The sequence below is a fragment of the Archocentrus centrarchus genome, unplaced genomic scaffold (genome assembly GCF_007364275.1).
Source record: "Archocentrus centrarchus isolate MPI-CPG fArcCen1 unplaced genomic scaffold, fArcCen1 scaffold_48_ctg1, whole genome shotgun sequence".
In the NCBI taxonomy this organism is placed as follows: Eukaryota; Metazoa; Chordata; class Actinopteri; order Cichliformes; family Cichlidae; genus Archocentrus; species Archocentrus centrarchus.
This window is the reverse complement of record NW_022060272.1, coordinates 2,171,977-2,192,586: the sequence shown is the minus strand read 5'-3', so window position 1 is coordinate 2,192,586 and position 20,610 is coordinate 2,171,977. Positions and strand designations below refer to the sequence as shown.

General features: G+C 42.0%; 1 protein-coding gene across 1 annotated transcript in view; it reads left to right on the top strand.

Annotated features, from left to right (window-relative positions):
- The window catches only part of arnt2 (aryl-hydrocarbon receptor nuclear translocator 2), a 175,977-nt gene extending 160,451 nt beyond the window's left edge, over positions 1–15,526 (top strand). The window contains 1 exon segment of the mRNA XM_030725130.1: positions 12,862–15,526. Within this exon segment, the coding sequence (XP_030580990.1) occupies positions 12,862–12,960 (99 nt within the window). The 3' untranslated portion in view covers positions 12,961–15,526.
- Positions 15,527–20,610: the final 5,084 nt, after the last annotated feature.

The window sequence follows — 20,610 nt, the reverse complement described above, 5'->3', positions numbered from 1 at the left end:
TCGATTCCACCTTGGCCTAGGCCCCTCCACCTCTCCCTGTGTGGAGTTTGCATGTTCTCCCCGTGCTTGTGTGGGTTTTTGTCCGGGTACTCCAGTTTCCTCCCACAGTCCAAAGATATGCACTCACTGGGGTTAGGTTAATTGGAAACTATAAATTGCCCACAAGTGTGAATGAGAGCGCGAGTGTGGATATTGTCTGTCTCTGTGTTGGCCCTGTGACAGGCTGGTGACCTGTACAGGGTGTACCCTGCCTCTCGCCCTATGTCAGCTGGGATAGGATCCAGTCCCCCGCGACCCTGAACAGGATAAGGAGAAGTGAATGGATGGATGGGTGGTATACTTCAACTGTGAGAAGACAGTATGATTTTTTTAAATAATTAATTTGCATTTTATTGCACAAAATAACCAGCACCAGACCTGCTAGGTTTTCTTTAAGAAACCCTCCTATTCTGCACTATTTACATGTATTAATAGCACCTGTTGAAACTTGTTACCTGTATTAAAGACACCTGTCAACACACTCAATCAATCACACTCCAACCTCTCTACCATGCCCAAGACCAAAAAGCCATTGAAGGACACCAGGGACAAAGACCTGTAGACCTGTACAAGGCTGGAATGGGCTACAGGACAATAGGCAAGCAGCTTGTGAGAAGGCAACAACTGTTGGTGCAATTATTAGAAAATGTAAGAAACTATGGTTATGCTGTGACGCGTGAATGCACAAGAATCTTGACAGTTTCCAACATGGCGGCCCGTCATTGACTGCAAAACCTTTACTAATTAGTTTTCTCTGCCAACTTATTGTTAGACAGCGTCATAGGTAATTAAGAATTTCTAGGCATTTTTTTCTTTCTCTAACTTCAACATTCTGGAGCACAGCAAAGAGGATCTGGACAGCTTACAGGTGCATATTGACGAGTGTTTCGAGCAAATCGTCATGGGCAAACTGGATAAGACGCCGACTCCCTCCACCAGCAAAGAAACTCCGTCCACCAAAAGAAGTCGCCCTGAAGAGCCCCCAGAAGTGGCTTCTCCAAAAACCAGCACTGTGGTGGACATTCTGGAGCTCATAAATGGCAAGCTGCCTAGTTTCAATACCTGCCTGGCAGAGGTGGGAAGTAACGAAGTACAAATACTTTGTTACTGTACTTAAGTAGATTTTTCAGGTATCTGTACTTTACTTAAGTATTTATTTTTCTGACTACTTTTTACTTTTACTCCCTACATTTTTACGCAAGTATCTGTACTTTCTACTTCTTACATTTTCAAACAGACTCGTTACTTTTTAACGTCAGAGAGAAGTTTGCATTTCCGGTCAGTGCGCCTTCAAACATAAAACGATCTGAGCCTAAATGGAGGAATAATAACATATAAGAGACAATCGTACTGCGTATCCTCCATCACCGGGGCTTATCTCGTACAAAGGGATTAAATACGCAAACCCATACAATTAATGTATCATTTATAGCGCTATAATCGGGCCGGACCGAGTCCGTAAGTTGTGCTGCTGCACATAAACAGCTTAGCTAGCGCTACTGAAGAGGAGCAAGCACGAAGGGAGTAACGTGTGGCAGGTAAATGCAACGTTTCTAAATGCTCAACAAATATCAGCAAACACACAAAGTGTGTGCAGTTTGTCACACAGTGTGTCTGCTAGCTAAAAGAAGAGCTGCTGTATTTCAGGGAGAGCAAAGAGAGAAAAGTTCACTCAGAGATGGAGAAAGAGGACAGGAGAGGAAGAAGAGAGGTTAGATTTAAACGTAAGGACTGGAAAACAAACTGAAGTATGCTGACTTTGTGTAATTCAAAGATTCTATGAAAATGCTGCAGTTTAGTGTTTAATAAATAGGTTAGTTTGTTGTACTGTATTTACAGTAAAGCTCTGTGTTGGACTGGAGTACAGTGTTTGTGTTCATGGTCAGAGTTACAGGTTACATCAGTGCAGCAGAGATGAGTTTGAATCAAAGCTGCTAATGCTGAGATTCATTCACTGAATCCAACATTTCTACAGCCTGTATGCTGTCAGTGTAGGGGATGGAGATCAGCTCAGATAGCTGTGAAATACTGGGTTACATCTTTGTGAGTTCAGTTCATCCACACAGAGCAGTAAACCTCAGAGCAGCAGCAGCAGGTCAGCTGATCACAGCCTGCACACCAACATCATTTACTGCAGCTCACAATAGAAAGCTGTGATTCTTCTCCCCATGCAGAGCCACTACAGCTGATCTTAGGGTTCCTCCACCTTCTGAATCCCACTGTAACCCCTGAGTATCCTCATGTTGGTGTTTAGGTGGAGGCACAGTCACGCTCTACTATGGAGGACACAGAGAACAGAGCTGTGTTTAAATTCCCTTTCACAGTTTGTGTCCAACATAACAGATTCAAGCTGAGTACATTCATTAGAATTAAAATTTAGATTGGAATAACATTTGTATTCTCATGTACTATTTCATATTATTACAATAATATATAATGAGGTTCAGTTTGTTTTACACAAAAATAGCAGGTAGAAACGTCCTCCAAAGAACTACTTTTACTTTCTTACTTTGAGTACATTTCAGAGCCTGTACTTTTTTACTTTTACTTAAGTAGAGAAGTTGAACCAGTACTTCGACTTTTACTAAAGTATTTTTTAACATAAGTACTTGTACTTCTACTTAAGTACAGAATGTCAGTACTTTTGCCACCTCTGCTGCCTGGCCCTAGTTGAAATTCTCCACAAAGAGTTTTAGGCCTTGCAGGAGTCCGTAGAGTTCAGCCAGCAGCAGGTGGAAATACTCGCTGTGGAAATGACCTAGCTCACCAAAGAAAAAAAAAAAAAAAAACAGAAACCATTACTGAGGTCCAGGCCCGAAGCATGAGGGATAACCTCGTATTTTCAGGCCTCCCGGAAAAGGCAGAAGAAGACCCAGAAATAACCGTGAAATCCTTCATTCAGACCCACCTGAAGCTCCCGGAGGACACCGTGAAGACCATCACCTTCCACAGAGTCCACCGCCTGGGAGGAAAGCAACCCAAAGGACACAGACCCAGACCGATCATGGCCAAATTCAAACATTACAAACAAAAAGAGCTGGTGGAGAGCCATGGCTGTTAGCTGAGAGGGATGGACTTCAGCGTAAGTTTCCAAAGGAGATCCTGGAGCGACGCAGGGTCATGTTCCTGCTGCAGAAAAAGTTCATGCAAGAAGGCTCCCGGGCTGTCATCGCAGTCAATAAACTTTATGTAAATGGACAGCTTTACTGCGACCAGAATACCACGCTATGGCTTTACTGACAGGTGATCTGTGCCTTTTTCTGATTCTTCTTTTCTTTCTTTTTGTCTTTTTTCTGTATTCAAAATGTATACTCATTTGTCTAAATAGGATCATTAACACCAGTATAATCAGCATAGTGCCAACAACCTTCTTTCTTTCTTTCTTTCTTTCTTTCTTTCTTTCTTTCTTTCTTTCTTTCTTTCTTTCTTCTTGTTGTAGTTTTAAAAGAGTTAATTTTGGTGTTTGCACCGCTTTATTTCACTTAGATCACTTTTTTCACATCTTTTCTCTTTCCGCTCTCAGCAATGTTTATTTCACTTTCAATGCTGCAGTTTACCATGCCAACAGCACAGATGCACACAGACCAACATACAGCACATACACACACACACACCAACATTCAGTGCATGTATACACACACACACACACCAACATTCAGTGCATATACACACACACCAACATTCAGCGCACATACACACACACACACACATACACACAAACACATCATCATCATACAGTGTACACACCAACATAAAGCATACGCACACCTTGAGCACACAACACTTCACCAGTTAGTTTATACGTGACTACACTGAGGTTTGTCTCATGGAATGTACACGGGGCTGATTTGAGGGGAAAGAGGCTAAAAATTTTTAATCGGTTAAAAGACTTAAAGGCAGATGTTGTGTTTCTACAGGAGACATGTGTCCAAAACATCTGGGCATACTCTCTCCTCTCCATAGTTCCCTCACATGTACTCAGCCTCCTACAACTCCAACCAAAGAGGCGTGGCAATATTGAGTAACAGGAAGGTAAACTTTAAAATTAGAAACACCACAATAAATCCAGAAGGTAGATTTTTAATAGTTAATTTATCTATTCAGAATATAGACTTATGTATTGCTAGTATATACGGACCAAATGTTGATGACCCCTCCTTTTTTCATACCTTCGTAACCTCGCTTTCTGATCGCTCTGATATCATGCTTATAATAAGAGGAGACTTCAACCTGGTGTTTAATCCAGATATTGACAGGCTCAGTACAGCACTCTCACTCTCGCTGAGACTACTTTTTATTTAGCAGCTCCATTATAATGGATATCAGACACACAGATTCATCCTATCACTATCAGTGATCACGCACTGGTGTCTATGTCTCTGACACAGAAAAGAGTCACACAACCAATTAGGAACTGGAGATTTAATATATCATTACTTAAAGAACAAGATTTCATTAATTATTTCAAAAAGGAGTGGGCAACGGCAACCCAACAGGAAAAAAGACCACAGGGTCCAATGCCCTAAACCTAACAGGAAGTCCAACATTTTGAATTAAAGGGTAAGTTTAGCCATTTCCTGACCTCATACATGCTCTAATAACTCATAGGTTTTGTATGATATCAAGTTTATATTTGGTTTGTCTAATCTACACATCAGGGGGAATCTAAATTTAAAGAACAGTGAGTTTTCACCAGAGGGCATGGTCATGATGCAACGGAGAAATTCAATCATTTGCCAGGAAATTTTGATTCATTCCCTATGTTTTGGTGCCGTAATAAAGGCTCAGTTTGGTTCATCTTTTACCACCATCTCCTGCGTCCTACTTTTGGGTTCTTTCCACCTTTACACGCCACACGGCCTGTGCCCTCGCACCGTGACAGTAGACTCTGACCAGCTTGAACCCAGAGGATGCAGTAATATACACTGTGGAGAATGAGATTGAGTGCTCCCAGCTTCTGGCCCTCTCTAACAGGTTGGTGGAAACCACTGGTGAGAAGACTTGGCAGGTGGCTATCTCAGCTTTTGATATCATATCCCGGAAACCTCATCTCCTTCAATCACCGATCATCACCACTACACACTTTCAAGTTTCACGCATCAAAGGACTGCTTGAGGCACTGAATCAGCATTTAATCCTCCCTTCTGGGTCAGACTCGTCTTCTCTGAATCACCAACCATGGCATAAGGACATTAATTCCTCCACTGAACAGACTCCACCATTATTGGACTTATCTCTCTTAGACTCACTTCCTGCCTCGTCACGGCTTTGGCCACTTGAGGCCCAGCTGCCTGGTCCTTCATCCTACACATCACCAGCCTCCGTGCTGGCAGAGATGTGGGCTCAGGATGAGGAACGTGCATTCCCCGCTTTCATCACCCCCTCTTCCAGGAGGAAGCAGGGCTCACGTCGCCGACGCTCCCCTCCTCAGCCACTGTCAGCTTCCCTCCCCTTGTCTGTCAATTCTGGGCTACCTCAGGCTTTCTTTATTCATGCTGCCCCAGGGACTGCTAATGCTTAGATGTTAGATTCAACTCATTGTCATTGTGCACACAAGGCACATGAGTGTTCCAGATCACTCATCCATAGACGAGCATCTGCGGTCGTGCAGCCAGAGACTGGCGCTACTGTTAGGCAATGTGGTTTAAGTGTCTTGCCCAAGGACACAATGCAGCGCCACTCATCTTCACAGCCTGTAGCCCCAGAGACTGCTAACACTTCATGGCCTGTAGCCCCTGAGGACTGCTCACGCCTCAGAGCCCACAGACCCTGAGACTGCACACGCCTCAGAGCCCGCAGCCCCTGAGTTTATTGCATGCAGCCCCAGAGACTGATGTGGCTCCCCGGGGTTTGTTAGAAGCTGGGCACCTTGCACCCGTTTTTGACTCCAGAGTGGAGGTAGCTGGACTCCAGCGTCTCAGCCTGCTGCATCGCAGCCTCCAGTGTCTCAGCTTGCTGCATCACAGCCTCCAGCGTCTCAGCCTGCTGCACCGCAACCTCCAGTGTCTCAGCCTACTGCACCCCTGCAGCCTCCATCGCCTCAGCCTGCTGCTGCAGTCCCTCGCCACTCATCGCCACCTCAGCTTGCTGCTGCAGCCCCTCGCCACTCATTGCCGTAAGGTCCCTGATGTCCTCATTATGGCAACCCTTCACCTATACCACTGCCAGAATTGCCTGCCCCTGCTTCATCCTTGTCTGCAGTGCCAGAGCCTTTCAAGGCGGCTGCGCACCCTGCTCAGCAGCCCCAGGCATCAGAAGTGATGACTGCGCGTCCTGCTCAGCATCCCCAATGATCGGAGGTGATGGCTGCCTGCCCTGCTCAGCAGCCCCAGTCTGCACGTCCTGAGCCAGAGCCCGAGCATCCCGCTCATCGCGAGCATCCCGAGCCAGAGCCCTAGCGCCCCAAATCTTCCAAGTGTCCCGAGTCTTCCACCAGCCAGGGCTCTGGAGAGTATAGGCCAGCCAAGGCTCTGGAGAGTCTCCAATACAAAAAAGAATTTTTAGAAATGTTGGCCAACTGAAAAGTATGAACATGAAAAGTATGAGCATGTACCGGACTCAATACTTAGTTGGGGCTCCTTTTGCCTGGATTACTACAGCAATGCAGCGTGGCATGGAGTCAATTGGTTTGTGACACTGCTCGGGTGTTATGAGAGCCCAGGTTGCTCTGATAGTGGCCTTCTGCTCTTCTGAATTGTTGGGTCTGGCGCGGGGCCGGCGGTAGCATAGGACAAGGGTGGGCTCAGCCCACCCAAATCTGATTCTTGCCCACCCAATCAAAATCTCCCATATCGCCTGCGGGCAGCGAATGGTACTCCCATCAAGCTACACCTACAATAGTTTTTATTTTCCACACTTTGACTTTCTCACACGCTTTCGTCACGCGTTCGTGGTTCAAGACCAGCTAGTTTGCGGGGCCGGAACTGAACCCGTTTTTCGGCCGAGCACCGAGTGTTTCGGCGCTGGAAAACCCGTCTCATGGTTCAAATTACGGCACGGGCTCCGGAACCCTGTTGGTGGGAAAGAGGCCTGATTCAGGGCTGCACCCCCTCGTTTCGTGCTTTTCCTTAATCTGGGTCACACTCTAATTTCCATGTTAATATTTTTACTTCTTTTTACCATGAGCATGTATCGCATCTATCAGTAAACCTAGCACTGGGGTATCCCCAACAGCTCCCGTCCCGCTGCTGCCCGTGCTGAAATATCTCCCCCTGAGCGGGTTACCTGCTCCGTCTCCTCCTCTGTCTGATCAGCAGACAATCTACCGACTAGTTTCTCTGCATGTAATAGCACAAGCACCCCTGATGCTAGTCCTACTCTAGCCACATCCCCAGACCCAAAGCAGGTCCTTCCTCTGGCCATTTCAGCACCAGGTCCTACCGTTGCGGACCTGAATAGCACTGTGCCCTCACCAGGGTTATTATAGTTAACGAAAACGAACGAAATAACAAAAACTAAAATTGAAAAAACATTGTCATTAACTGAAATAAATAAAGGCTACAATTAAAAGGAAAAAACGATAACTAACTAAAACTGTATAGTGAGTTTAAAAAACTAACTAAAACTAACGTAAATTATTGTGGATTGATCATTTTTCCGCTCTCCGAGTTTGAGCTGGGAGTGCCGTCGGGCAGCTGTGTGCGTGCGTGTGCACGAGAAAGCGGCAGAGTCGCTCTGAAGCGACCGGGTTCAGAGCGGGTCCACGCTGCCACAACGCTGTGATGAACCTGTTTAGTTCTTGTGCGTTTCCGTCTACTTTATCAGTGAGAGAATAACAATCAGGAATAATAATCAAAGCATCAGTATAAGGACTCACAAATGTCAGCAAATTCCTGGAGGGAGACTGCTGTCGGAATGGACGTGAGGAAATGAAGGAAGTGGAAAAACAGGGACAAATATGTTTGCAGCCAAAAAACTGAGCACAAAGAGGGAGGACCAAAAAAAGTCCCAGCTGGCACCACAGCACACAAGGTAATTAACACACACAACACACACAGCTACACAAGCATAAATGCGGACATGAGGTCGGACACTTCCGTAGGTTGTGTACAGAGGCTGCAAAGACCCTGCGAGTCTAATCAGCGAGCATCTAAACAAGCTAACAGAAGCAGCTTCGGATGGTGGAGAACATCAGGATGCAGCTGGATTTGAGCTTTGACTCCTTCAAAGAGTTTGTTTTTGTCAAACAACACATGTAGCTGTTGTTAATCTACTGCACTGACACTGGAGTTTATTGGGAGTTTATTGTAGGAATTTATTGAGTTTGGGAGTTCATGTTTTTCTTTGTTTCTCCCTGTTGATGTTCATGTGTGTCCTAATTATTACACATTTAGCATGTAGTGCTTCTGTCTTGTGAACTGTTGGTTGTTGAATATATTTCTTTATGGTATCTTTTGTTGAGTTTTTATTACACAATAGTCACTTTTGTGCATTGAATCTTGCACCTGACAAAGTATGAAAATACTAAAACTAATACTGAAACTAACGAAACTAAACTAAAACTAAGCATGAAACCTGAAATAAAAACTAATAAAAAACAAGCAAAACCACTCTGAAAACTAATGAAAACTAACTGAATTAGAGAGAAAAAAAAAAGTAAAAACTAACTAAAACTAAACAATAATGTAAAAATCCAAAACTATTATAACCCTGGCTCACACAGCCAGTACTAGCTAACTATCGTGCCTTCGCCAATACTCCGCTCATTCAACCCGGCGTGGTACCGCACTAGACCTTGGCTGGAATACTCTGTGGCTCAGGACACATGTTTCGGCTTCCTGAATGAATTTGTCACAAAGTTTGCCCAAAAAAAGACTGAATGATTCTGTAGTTTTTCACATTTTGCATTTTTTGCAGTTGCTGTTCTCTTTCTGTTGTACTGTTGTATAATAAAAAAAAAAGAAAACAAAAAGAATTAAAAAACAAAATGTATATTCCAGCCACAGAAGGTCACAAATCTGTGTACTTTTTGTGATGTCCCAAACCCAGATAAATGGAGAGGGTATATGTATATCTTTGTGCCTACTAGGGCTGTATTCAACTCCCAAAAAACAAACAAATATAGCCTAATATTTTGTGTCATATTATATATATACTTGCCCACCCAACTACAGTGGGCTAGAACCGGGCCTGGTCTGGCGTATTGCTTCTTCCTCTTCACAATACCCCATAGATTTTCTAGGGGGTTAAGGTCAGGCGAGTTTGTTGGCCAATTAAGAGCAGGGATACCATGGTCCTTAAACTAGGTACTGGTAGCTTTGGCACTGTGTGCAGGTGCCAAGTCCTGTTGGAAAATGAAATCTGCATCTCCATAACATTGGTCAGCAGCAGGAAGCATGAAGTGCTCTAAAACTTTCTAATAGATGGCTGCATTGAGCTTGGACCTCAGAAAACACAGTGGGCCAACACCAGCAGATGGCATGGCACCCCAAACCATCACTGACTGTGGAAATTTTACACTGGAACTCAAGTAACGTGGATTCTGTGCCTCTCCTCGCTTCCTCCAGACTCTGGGACCTTGATTTCCAAAGGAAATGCAAAATTTATCAGAGACTGTAACTTTAGAGCACTCAGCAGCAGTCCAGTCCTTTTTGTCTTTAGCCCAGATGAGATGCTTCTTAGGCTGTCTCTTGTTCAAAAGTGGCTTGACACAAGGAATGAGACAGCTGAAACCCATGTTTTGCATATGTCTGTGCGTGGTGGTTCTTGAAGCACTGACTCCAGCTGCAGTCCACTCTTCGTGAATCTCCCCCACATTTTTGAATGGCTTTTGTTTTACAGTCCTCTCCAGGGTGTGGTTATCCCTGTTGCTTGTACACTTTTTTCTACCACATCTTTTCCTTCCCTTCGCCTCTCTATTAATGTGCTTGGACACAGAGCTCTATGAACAGCCAGCCGCCTTAGCAATGACCTTTTGTCTTGCCCTCCTTGTGCAAGGCGTCAATGGTTGTCTTTAGGACAACTGTCAAGTCAGCAGTCTTCCCCATGATTGTGGAGCCTACAGAACTAGACTGAGACCAGTTAAAGGCCTTTGCAGGTGTTTTGAGTTAATTAGCTGATTAGATTGTGGCACCAGGTGTCTTTAATATTGAACCTTTTCACAAGATTCAAAATTTCTGAGATTTCTTTAGTTGTCAGTTATAATCAAAATTAAAAGAAACAAACATTTGAAATATGTAATTCTGTGTGCAATGAATGAATATAATTTACAAGTTTCACTTTTTGATGATATTTTAATTTTATGACCAGCACCTATATAGATAAGTTCTCATCTATATCAGATTACTCTATCAAGTGGAGTAAATAAGCAGTTTTGCCTCTGAATTGTAATTTTCAGAACACCCCCAGAACGCCATTAAAATCAGGTAATATTAGATATTTAGGGATAAATTTATCCACCAGGCTTTCAGACTTGGTACAGTTAAATCATATCTCCCTATTAAAAGCCACAGAGAATGATCTCACATGTTGCAATAATTTACCTACATCACTTATGGGGAGAGTCGCCAGGCTAGACCCTCCCATTTTGATTGACACTTCATTCGGCCAATCATTTAACTGGCCGCACCAAATCACCTGACAGGGCTACGTGACACCCTCTGGTTATTATTGGCTCTGTGAAACCCATTTCTTAACATGATTGGCTGAATGAGGTGTCAATCAAAATGGGAGAGTCTAGCCTGCCATCTAAACCGCACTTCATTCATCCCACAGATGGGATGTGGCCAGTTAATAGGCTACAAAATGGGTTTTCCAGAGCAAATAATAACCAGAGGGCATTATGCAGTTTTTTTCAGGTGATTTTGGTGCTGCCAGTTAACAGGTTAAAATAATGGTTTTACCAAAAATTTATCAGTTCTTACTGTTCTCTCTTGCTCTCAGCGGAGACGGACACATTTTTCTTCTCTCCCCAACCTTTCCTTTTTACCCTGCTTTGCTGCTTTAGAGCCTCTCTTCACACATCTTCTGAACTGGAAATTAAAATTATGAATCTGCTCAGGTGGTCTCTCAACACTATTGACTGATCAAATTTTCACCATGAGGAGATTGGGGAAAGGAGAACCTTCTTTCCTGGCTGGCTACATTATAGATTCCTGTGGAGGGTGGAAGATGACATGCCTGGCTGTACTGTCGATTGAGGGCATGGCATATATATTTGGCTTATTGATACCAGGATTTCTCCTGATTGGACTTGGGGATACCTGGCTTATTGTGAAAGTCTGGGCAGCCGTTCGGGCCCTGGTAAGGCTGCTTGTGATAGGAATGCAGAACGATACAGACTCAAACTCAGACTCAGTATATTTGAAGTTGGATCGGAAGGGATTAGATCTTGGGGAAGTATCTGTTCTGTACAGCAAAGGAATGAACCAAGAAATTAGGATGATTGGATTTTTTACCATTGAGAGAGTGCCAGAAAGACTAAAGGCTGTCAAGAAATTAATCAGTACAGCCTGTACCAACACAATTGTAGAATCTGAAATTTGGCTTCCTGACGGCCTTGGATTGCCGTTTATCTCATTTTTCTCCTGGATGTTTTGTAAACAGATGCTCTACACCCTCACTGTCCCATCTTCTGACCTGTGTGAACTGATATCCCTAGACCAGGGGTCGGCAACCCGCAGCTCTGGAGCCGCATGCGGCTCTTTCAGGCTTAAGCTGCAGCTCTGTGTGGCTTGCGGAAGTATATATATGTATGGGGAAAATAACACAAATAAATAAATAAAATAAAAGGACAATCATTAACAAGAGGAGTCTATAGAGAATCTATAAAGATGATTCTGAGAAAGGTCAAGAATTAGCCCAGAACTACACGGGGGGGGGGGCTGGTCAATGACCTGAAGAGAGCTGGGACCACAGTCTCAAAGATGACCGTTAGTAACACACAAGGTCCCCCTGCTCACGCCAGCAAATGTCCAGGCCCATTTGAAGTTTGCCAGTGACCACCTGGATGATCCAGAGGAGGCAGAGGAGAAGGTCATGTTATCATGATACCAAAATAGAGCTTTTTGGTATCAACACCACTTCCCATGATTGGAGGAAGAAGGATGGTTACAACCCCAAAGAACGCCATCCCAAATGTGAAACATGGGGGTGGAAACATCATACTTTGGCAGTGCTTCTCTGCAAAGGGGACAGGATGACTGCACCGTATTGAAGGGAGGATGGATGGGGTCATGCGTCGTGAGATTCTGGCCAACAACCTCCTTCCCTCAGTAAGAGCATTGAAGTTGGGTCGTGGCTGGGTCTTCCAGCATGACAATGACCCAAAGCACACAGCCAGGGCAACTAAGGAGTGGTTCCGTAAGAAGCATTTCAAAGTCTTGGAGTGGCCTAGCCAGTTTTCAGACCAGAACCCAATAGATAATCTCAATGAATCTCAATGTTGCTCAGCGACAGCCCAGAGAACTGAAAGATCTAGAGAAGATCTGTATGGAGTGGGCCAAAATCCTGCTGCAGTGTGTGCAAACTTGGTCAAGAACTACAGGAAAAGTCTGACCTCTGTGACTGCAAACAAAGGTTTCTGTACAAGATATTAAGTTCTGTTTTTCCATTGTATTAAATACTTCATGCAATAAAATGCAAATTAATTATTTAAAAACATACAATGTGATTTTCTGGATTTTCTTTTAGATTCTGTCACAGTTGAAGTGTACCCACGATAAAAATTACAGACTTCTCCATTCCTTATTGGTAGAAAAACTTGCAAAATCAGCAGTGTATCAAATACTTATTTTCCCCACTGTATGTGATATGTCTGATAAGAGCTGTGTGTCCTCTGCACGCCTCTGACCTCTGACATTCCCTCCCTGTGTGTCTCTGCAGGACATGTTGCCTATGGCTGGAGATCCTACCCAGGGAACAGCCAACTATAACATTGAGGACTTTGCTGACCTCGGCATGTTCCCACCCTTCTCTGAATAATAGCCACCTCACTCCATCATGCTCCTGCTCAGAACTGGACCGATGTATGCATTTATCTCTCAAGTCCTATCTCATTTTTCTGTATTGCTGGATCATCAACACAGCCATGTGAGTCACAGTGAATGTCTGGGTGGACATCGTCATTTGCACGCATGCAAACACACAGTGCACTATTGTTTTAGGCCCTGTGGCCTACAGGATGTTTCAGTGGACATACATGTACCTCATCTTTGCAAAGAGGTGCCTTTCTGTCAGATTTAAAGAATATTAGTCAGCTTTTGTTGGCTCTCATAAAATCATACAGTCTCTGACATTTGGGTCTCTGAAACTGCTTTCTGAAAACCAGAGGTCAGTCAGCCTATTATAGGTATGTCTGAATGAAGTAATTGTCAGTAATAATAGACATTTTATACTTCCTCTCTTACAGACTTTATATAAAAAATTATTTTAAATTTTACCCAGAAAAGCAACATCTGCGTGACATTATATTTCACTTTTTGTGTACAAGCATCTACACCGATGAACAGAATTTATGTCTGTACTAAATGCACATTAGCAGCCCCATCTGAACTGAATCCATGTTTGCTACTATGTCCATATGGTAGACTCTGTATAAAAGATGGACTGTGATGTCACCCATTGGTTAGTGAAGTCCTATGTTGAATCTTTAAGCTGAGCATTGTCACTCTTGCCATCTTTGATATGTGACAAGCAAAACATGAATCTGACTCTGAAATCGAAATACTCTCCATGCTCATTGACTACTGACTTGTCAGTCACAAGCTGTTAGCCAGCGAGCATTTTTCTTCCTTTCTGATTTGTGAGGACCATAAATTACAAAATAAACATCATGTTGTATTTTATATAACTTGAAATTAATAACTGAGGCAAGAAACTCACAGGGAAAGTGTTTATTATGAAGTCACAGATCAAGGGAATTTTCCCATAGACTTTTCAGTCATACTTCTTTTTGTAACTAGAGGTGTCGCCCCCTGTTGGCTATTAGAATGAATGAACATTTCAGGCACTTCAGTATTGCCTTTACTTTTGAGACCTGGTGACTGTGTTCATCTTTTATACAGTCTATCATGGTCATGCAGTTTATACACCAGTGTGGCAGTAATTTTAACTGGGCTGTACATTTGATCTGCTATTCTTAATTCTGTTACAGCTCCCATGTGTCAGGAATTAATGTGACAGAGAAAATGTTTTGAGTGGTAAACAAAGGGCAGAATCCTGTATAAAAAAAAAAAATGGATGTAGCAACCGCGACAGCACCCATTGGTTAGTGGAGTCGTGTTGTGAACCCTTAAGCTGAGCATTTTTGGCATCACCAGTTTGTTGTTTTTAAAACTGGTATCCCAGGGCAAGAGAGCCAGAGGTCATTTTCCCATGGACTATACAACTGGATTTCTTTCTGAAACCAGTGCAGTCAATAAAAAGAATGCTGGTTTAAAGCATTTGTGCTTTGGCTTCATTTTCCAGACCCCAAATCTATGTCGGATTTTTATATACAGTCTGTGAACAGAAGTCTGCTTTCTGTTCAGTCATGTTGCTCACCTATCATAACTGAGAGGAAACATAGCACACAGAGTTCTGCTTTTACATGCTGGTATCAATCCACATGTTCCTTGCCTGGCAGGACAGGAAAAACATAACAAATCAGTAACTGACCACTCATCATCTCGGGCAAATTCCTAGAGTGACTGTACTGAGCATCAGTCGATAGCACTATGATGTGCATTTAAAAGACTTAACCAACAGACCCACGGTAGGATTAATGTAAGGTTTGACAATGTCCACCTCCATCTGTCTGAAGCGGTCTCCTGCACATCATTACTGACTCTGCCAAACAACAGCAGGAGATGAGATGCACACCTCCACTTGATGCTGCCATCACTTTCTCCATCAACCTTATTGTATAACCTATATGTTGTGATGTCCTGAACTCTAGAGAAAAAAAACTTGATGCGCCTATAGAAGGATTCTCTGTATACATGAAATGAAATTTTTTACAAAAATCTCATTGCAGAAAGTTGCTAAGGCTTGAAGTGCACTTCATGAAGCTAACTACTAATCACACCAGCCTGCTTTAAAAGGGAAAAACCGCCATACCGTCCAAGAAAAGCGCAGTATATACTAGTGTATTTGGTGTTCTTCAGCTCTCACTAATTGATTTTATTACATTATAATCTTTTCAACAATTAAGAGACTGACTAAAACTTTATAGTGGGGGAGCTTTTACATGCTAGATTGTATAATGTCTCTGACAGACAGATGGGAGAACCTTCAGACATCCTTTTGCTAAAGATCTCAAATTGATGTTCTTTTGTAAATAATGTGATTTTTATGTCGACTCGTGTTACTTTCACACAGTACATTTTTTTGTGTAGCTTTTAATGATATCGTGTACAATGTGAGTGCATATTTAACTATTGACATTTAGTTAGTTGGTTAATTGTACATTGAGTTCTAGATCTGTATAAATTGTGTAAATGTGACCCATTATTTTTGTGTAACAAATTGTGCTTGTGACAATAAATTCTTATTGGTTACGTGGCTTTCATTCCAGGTTCAGTCTTTCATTATTCAGGCATTTCTCATTCAGAACCTTTTCAAGGATAAAAGCTTTCCTTATGATCTGCCAACATAGAGTATACAACTCATCATGCTATCAACACAACAGCAACACTTTACTTCCAGATAAAAAAGGACTTCAGACACCAGGGTTCACATTATCTGAATTGTTTTATCACAAAAAAAATCTTTAAATCTGCAACTAAACTAAAAATCACACTAAAACTAGCTGAATATGAAAACTGAACATGTCATAACTGATAGTGAAAGAGCCAAAAACTAGATTTAACATTACAATCACTGTATCACTGAAGATCTAGCTCAGTCTTTCTTCTACTAGGTTGCTAAGACCACCAGGTTATGGGCAACTGGACTACAGGTAGGGCTGGGATTTGTTTTATTTTAGCCACATGCTAATGGCCAGTTTTTAAGAACGGGTTTACTTTTGTACATCTCGTACATTGATTTTGACATGTACATTATTTTTATTTATTTGTCAAGAGCTTAAATCTTAAAAATGAAACTTCTAACTAACTATGGGAGGAAACCGGAGGGAACCCAGAGAAAGCCCACACAAACTGCACACTGAAATGCCAAGGTGGGTTCATCCCAGACCACCTCGCTGTGAGGCAACACTTGCCAACCACCATGCACCCGTGCTGCCTGTCATACAAACATCTGGGATTATTGCTGGAACAGATCCAGAAGCTAATGTGGACACCCACTGCAGAAGAAGCTGAACAAATGATCATAAACAACACAGGGGGCTTCAGATATTTGGCTGGAAACCAGCACAGAAATGCTCAGTGGAAGTATCGCTGTCAAGAAGCCATTCTTAAGGAAGGGAAGTGGGGAGAAAAGGCTGAGGTATCCCAGACTACACAAGAATTGGAGTGAAAATGAGTGTCAACAGGTCTTAAGGAGTGATTAATCCAAATTTGAAAGTTTTGGCTTAAATCATTGTTGATGTTTTTCTTTGTTTATTTAAACTTTATTTAACCAGGAATGTCCCATTAATATTAAAAATCTCTTTTTCAAGGGAGTCCTGGCCAAGATAGGCAACAACAGAATATAAGTAAAACACTGTTAGAAAAAGTACATAGTTAAAATACATGTTCAAAGACATAAAATAATTAAAAATTTAAAACGTAAATTAAGTGAAACAAGTACAAATTATGGAATCAGCCACAAAAGTCTGCAGTTTCGATTTAAAGGCACTCAGTGAAATTAATTCTGTCAGCTTCCAATCTTTCTGTAACATATTCCATGAGTATGGCGCATAGTAAACAAAAGCCTTTTTTCCTAAGTCAGTGTGAGCAAATGGGACAGAAAGTAACAACTGATTCTGAGAAAGAAATAAGTAAGACATATCGCTTCTCAGTGTAACTAAACCACAAATATAGGCTGGCAGTAGCCCAAGTAATGCCTTGTAGATAAAGTGTACCAGTGACAAGATCTACAGATGGACAAAGCAGACCACCCCACCCGAGCATATAGATCACAGTGATGAGTAGATGCCTTACAATATGTGATAAACCTGAGAGAGGCATGATATACAGTATCAACCATCCGAAGGGATTGTGCAGAGGCATTCATATACAGCAAATCTCCATAATCCAATATAGTCAAGAAAGTTGCAGCAACAAGATGCTTTCTTGCACTAAAAGTAAAACACAACTTGTTTTGAAAATAAAAACTCAGCTTAAGCTTCAACTTCTTTACAAGGTATTCCACGTGTGGTTTAAAAGTAAGAGAATCATCAAGTAGAAGACCCAAGTATTTATAAGTATGCACCAACTCTATTTTGTGTCCCTCAAGAGTGAGCACTGAGGGATATTGTTTTTGCTTCTTCCTGGAGTTTGAAAATATCATGAAATTAGTCTTATCTGCATTGAGAACAAGTTTTAAGTTAATTAATGAATGCTGGACAGCAACAAATGCAGGGATTCAAGAGTCTGAGTAAGAGTTGGACCATAACAATAAATAACTGTCGTCAGCATAAAAATGCAAATTTGCACCTGACACATTTAGATCTAAGTCATTTACATAAATAATGAATAAAAGAGGACCTAGTATATATCCCTGGGGCACCCCCCTTGTGGACAGTAACAAAATCAGAACAGAGGTCATCATGTTTGATGCACTGTGTTCTATTACTAAGATAATTTGTGAACCAGGCGACTGCATTCTCTGAGAAACCTGACTGGAGCAGTCTAAGTTTTATTATATCATGACCCATGGTGTCAAAAACTTTCGGCAAATCAATAAAGAGTGATGCACAATATTGTTTCTTATCAAGTGCCACAGAAATATCATTAACCACCTTCATTGCAGCTGTGATGGTACTGTTTTTTTCTGAAGCCTGACTGGTAATTTGATAATATTTTGTTATGATGTAAATATTCCTTTACTTGCTTACTCACTAAAGCTTCCAGAATTTTAGCCAGCACTGACAATTTGGAAATTGGCTGATAGTTCGTCAACACCACTGAATCACCACCTTTTAATAAAGGAAAAACAAAGGCTGATTTCCACACTGAGGGAATTTGAGATTTTTTCACTGTAAGATTAAAAAGGATAGAGGCTCTACTATAAAATCTGCTGCCAGCTTAAGTAAGAACAGCTCTAACAAATCAGGTCCACTAGACTTCCTATGATCCAAAGCTACAAGGGCCTTATGGACTTCATTAACAGTAAAAGGCGCAAGGTTAAATTGCTCACCAGTGTAAACTGGTGAACAGGGGGTCAACAGAATTAGCTCTAACCGAGTCAAATAAGAAGCCAGAAGAAATAAAATGCTTGTTGAAACAATTCAGCATTTCCATCCTGTCATAGACAGGAATAGAAGCCATTAGAACAGGGGTAGGGAACTCCAGGCCTCGAGAGCCAGTGTCCTGCAGGTTTTAGATGTGTCCCTGATCCAGCACACCTGAATCACATATAGAAGTCATTAGCAGAACTCTGGAGAACTTGACTGCATTTGAGTCAGGTGTGCTGGATCAGGGACACATCTAAAACCTGCAGGACACCGACTCTCGAGGCTTGGAGTTCCCTACCCCTGCATTAGAACGTAGGAAGGTAGAGTCTGGGAGTCCTTGCTGACTGAAAGAGAATTTATGACTTTCCAAAATTTCCGAGGATTATTTAAATTCTCAGTGGTGACTGACAAATAATATTCTGATTTGGCCTTCTTGATTAAGTTGTCACACAGTTTGTCACACAGTGCATCTGCTAGCTAAAAGAAGAGCTGGGAGGGAGAGAGAAATATGAGAGCGAAGTTCACTCAGAGATGGAGAAAGATGTAAGAAAGAGAACAGTGGCCGGGATAGCCAAAGAACCTGCCCAGGGGATGACACACCCACAAACAAACCAAAAAAACATGGGAGGACGCCAGCTGGGAGAGAGTGGGGACCATGACAGGATACCTGAAAATTCTACTTAAGCATAGTAACAAAGTATTTGTACTTCATTACTTCCCACCTCTGGTTTTAAGCACAAACTTTGACTTTGTTCTTGTTTTCTTTGAGCCAGGTTTTAGATATATGCTGATCAGCCACAACATTAGGACCAATTAATTTTTATTTATGTAATGTTAATCATGTACATTGTTGTTTTTGGCAACCATTTTAGTTTAAGTCGTAATCTTTTGGATGAAAATGCTTCTTAGTTTTAGTCAGTTTAATTAATTTCTTTCTTTTTTTTTTAGATACATTTATTAGGGTTCTCAAAGTAGATACAAACACATTTGTTAGTTGTGACACATGTGGTGAAATCCCCACTTTTCCTTTTTTTTTCCCCTCTTTTCCCTTCCCTCCTCATAACATGAACATTTTCAACAGAACAAATAAACACACAGCAGGTCGCCCACTATCCACCAAGCATAAGGATAATAATAATAATAATATTAACACACAAAAAAAAAAAAAGGAAGGCGGTCCGCGTTGACCCTTATGTAAATGTAAAGTTCAGGCCTGTGGGGTCAAGTCTGTCCAGGAGTGGTTTCCATATCTTGAAGAATCCTTCACTGTTATCCCGTAGTGTGTAGGTTAGTTTTTCCAGTGGAAGAATTCTCAAGAGTTCCTTGTACCAGTCATTCAATGTGGGGGCATCCTCTGATATCCAGAACTTAAGGATGGTCTTCCTTGCAGCATGTAGGCATATTCCTATCATTTTAGTATTCTGTGTGTTCCTTGCACTGTCCACTTTGGCTGCCAAGATACAGTGAAGGGGTGATAATTCTAGGTTGTACCCCAACAAAGGGTCACCTCATCCTGTACGTCACCCCAAAACTTCTTAATCTTTGCACATTTCCAAAACATATGTGTGTACGTCCCAGACTCTAGGTTGCATTTGCTGCAGGTCGAAGAACCCAACCCCAGCCTTCCCCTCAGTGCTGGTGTGATGTGGAGCCTGTGCAGTATTTTGAATTGTGTCTCTCTGTCCACGTTGCAAATCAGAATATTATGTGTGTTTTTCAAGACTGATGTCCAGATATCTTCCTCAATATGGCAATCTAGATCCATTTGCCATTGCCTATGTACATGGTCACAAGAGCAGTCTAAATTCGATCCAAGAGTCTCATAAACATGAGACATAAATTTCTTTGATTTGGTCCTAGTAAGGATGTCCTCTAGGAACGATGTCTTTGGGGCCCTAGCGTTTTTATGTATAAAATGCCTTATCTGTAGGAAGTGCTAGAAGTGAGATTGTTGCAAACTATATTTATCTTTTAGGTTCTCAAATGATTCCATTACTTCTCCTTCAAAAAATTTAGCGAGGCAATGCAGTTTTCGTCGACAAAAACTCAAAAAAGGTTTAGTCAAATTTTTGTCAGCTTTAGGAGGGAAAAAAAGAATAAAGTATTAGTCTTTACAAATTAATTTGAATAATTAGTGGTAACAGTGGAATCAATTACTCCAAAAATGCAGTAAACAAAAACATTCTCACTTTGGCAACTGGGGCTTTATTTCTCACAATTTGCTAAAGTGCAAAAATATCACAGTGGTGAGTCTTCAGGTGCCAATTAAAATTTGTGGTGTTTTTTCTGCCAAGTTTTAATCCACAATTACCGCC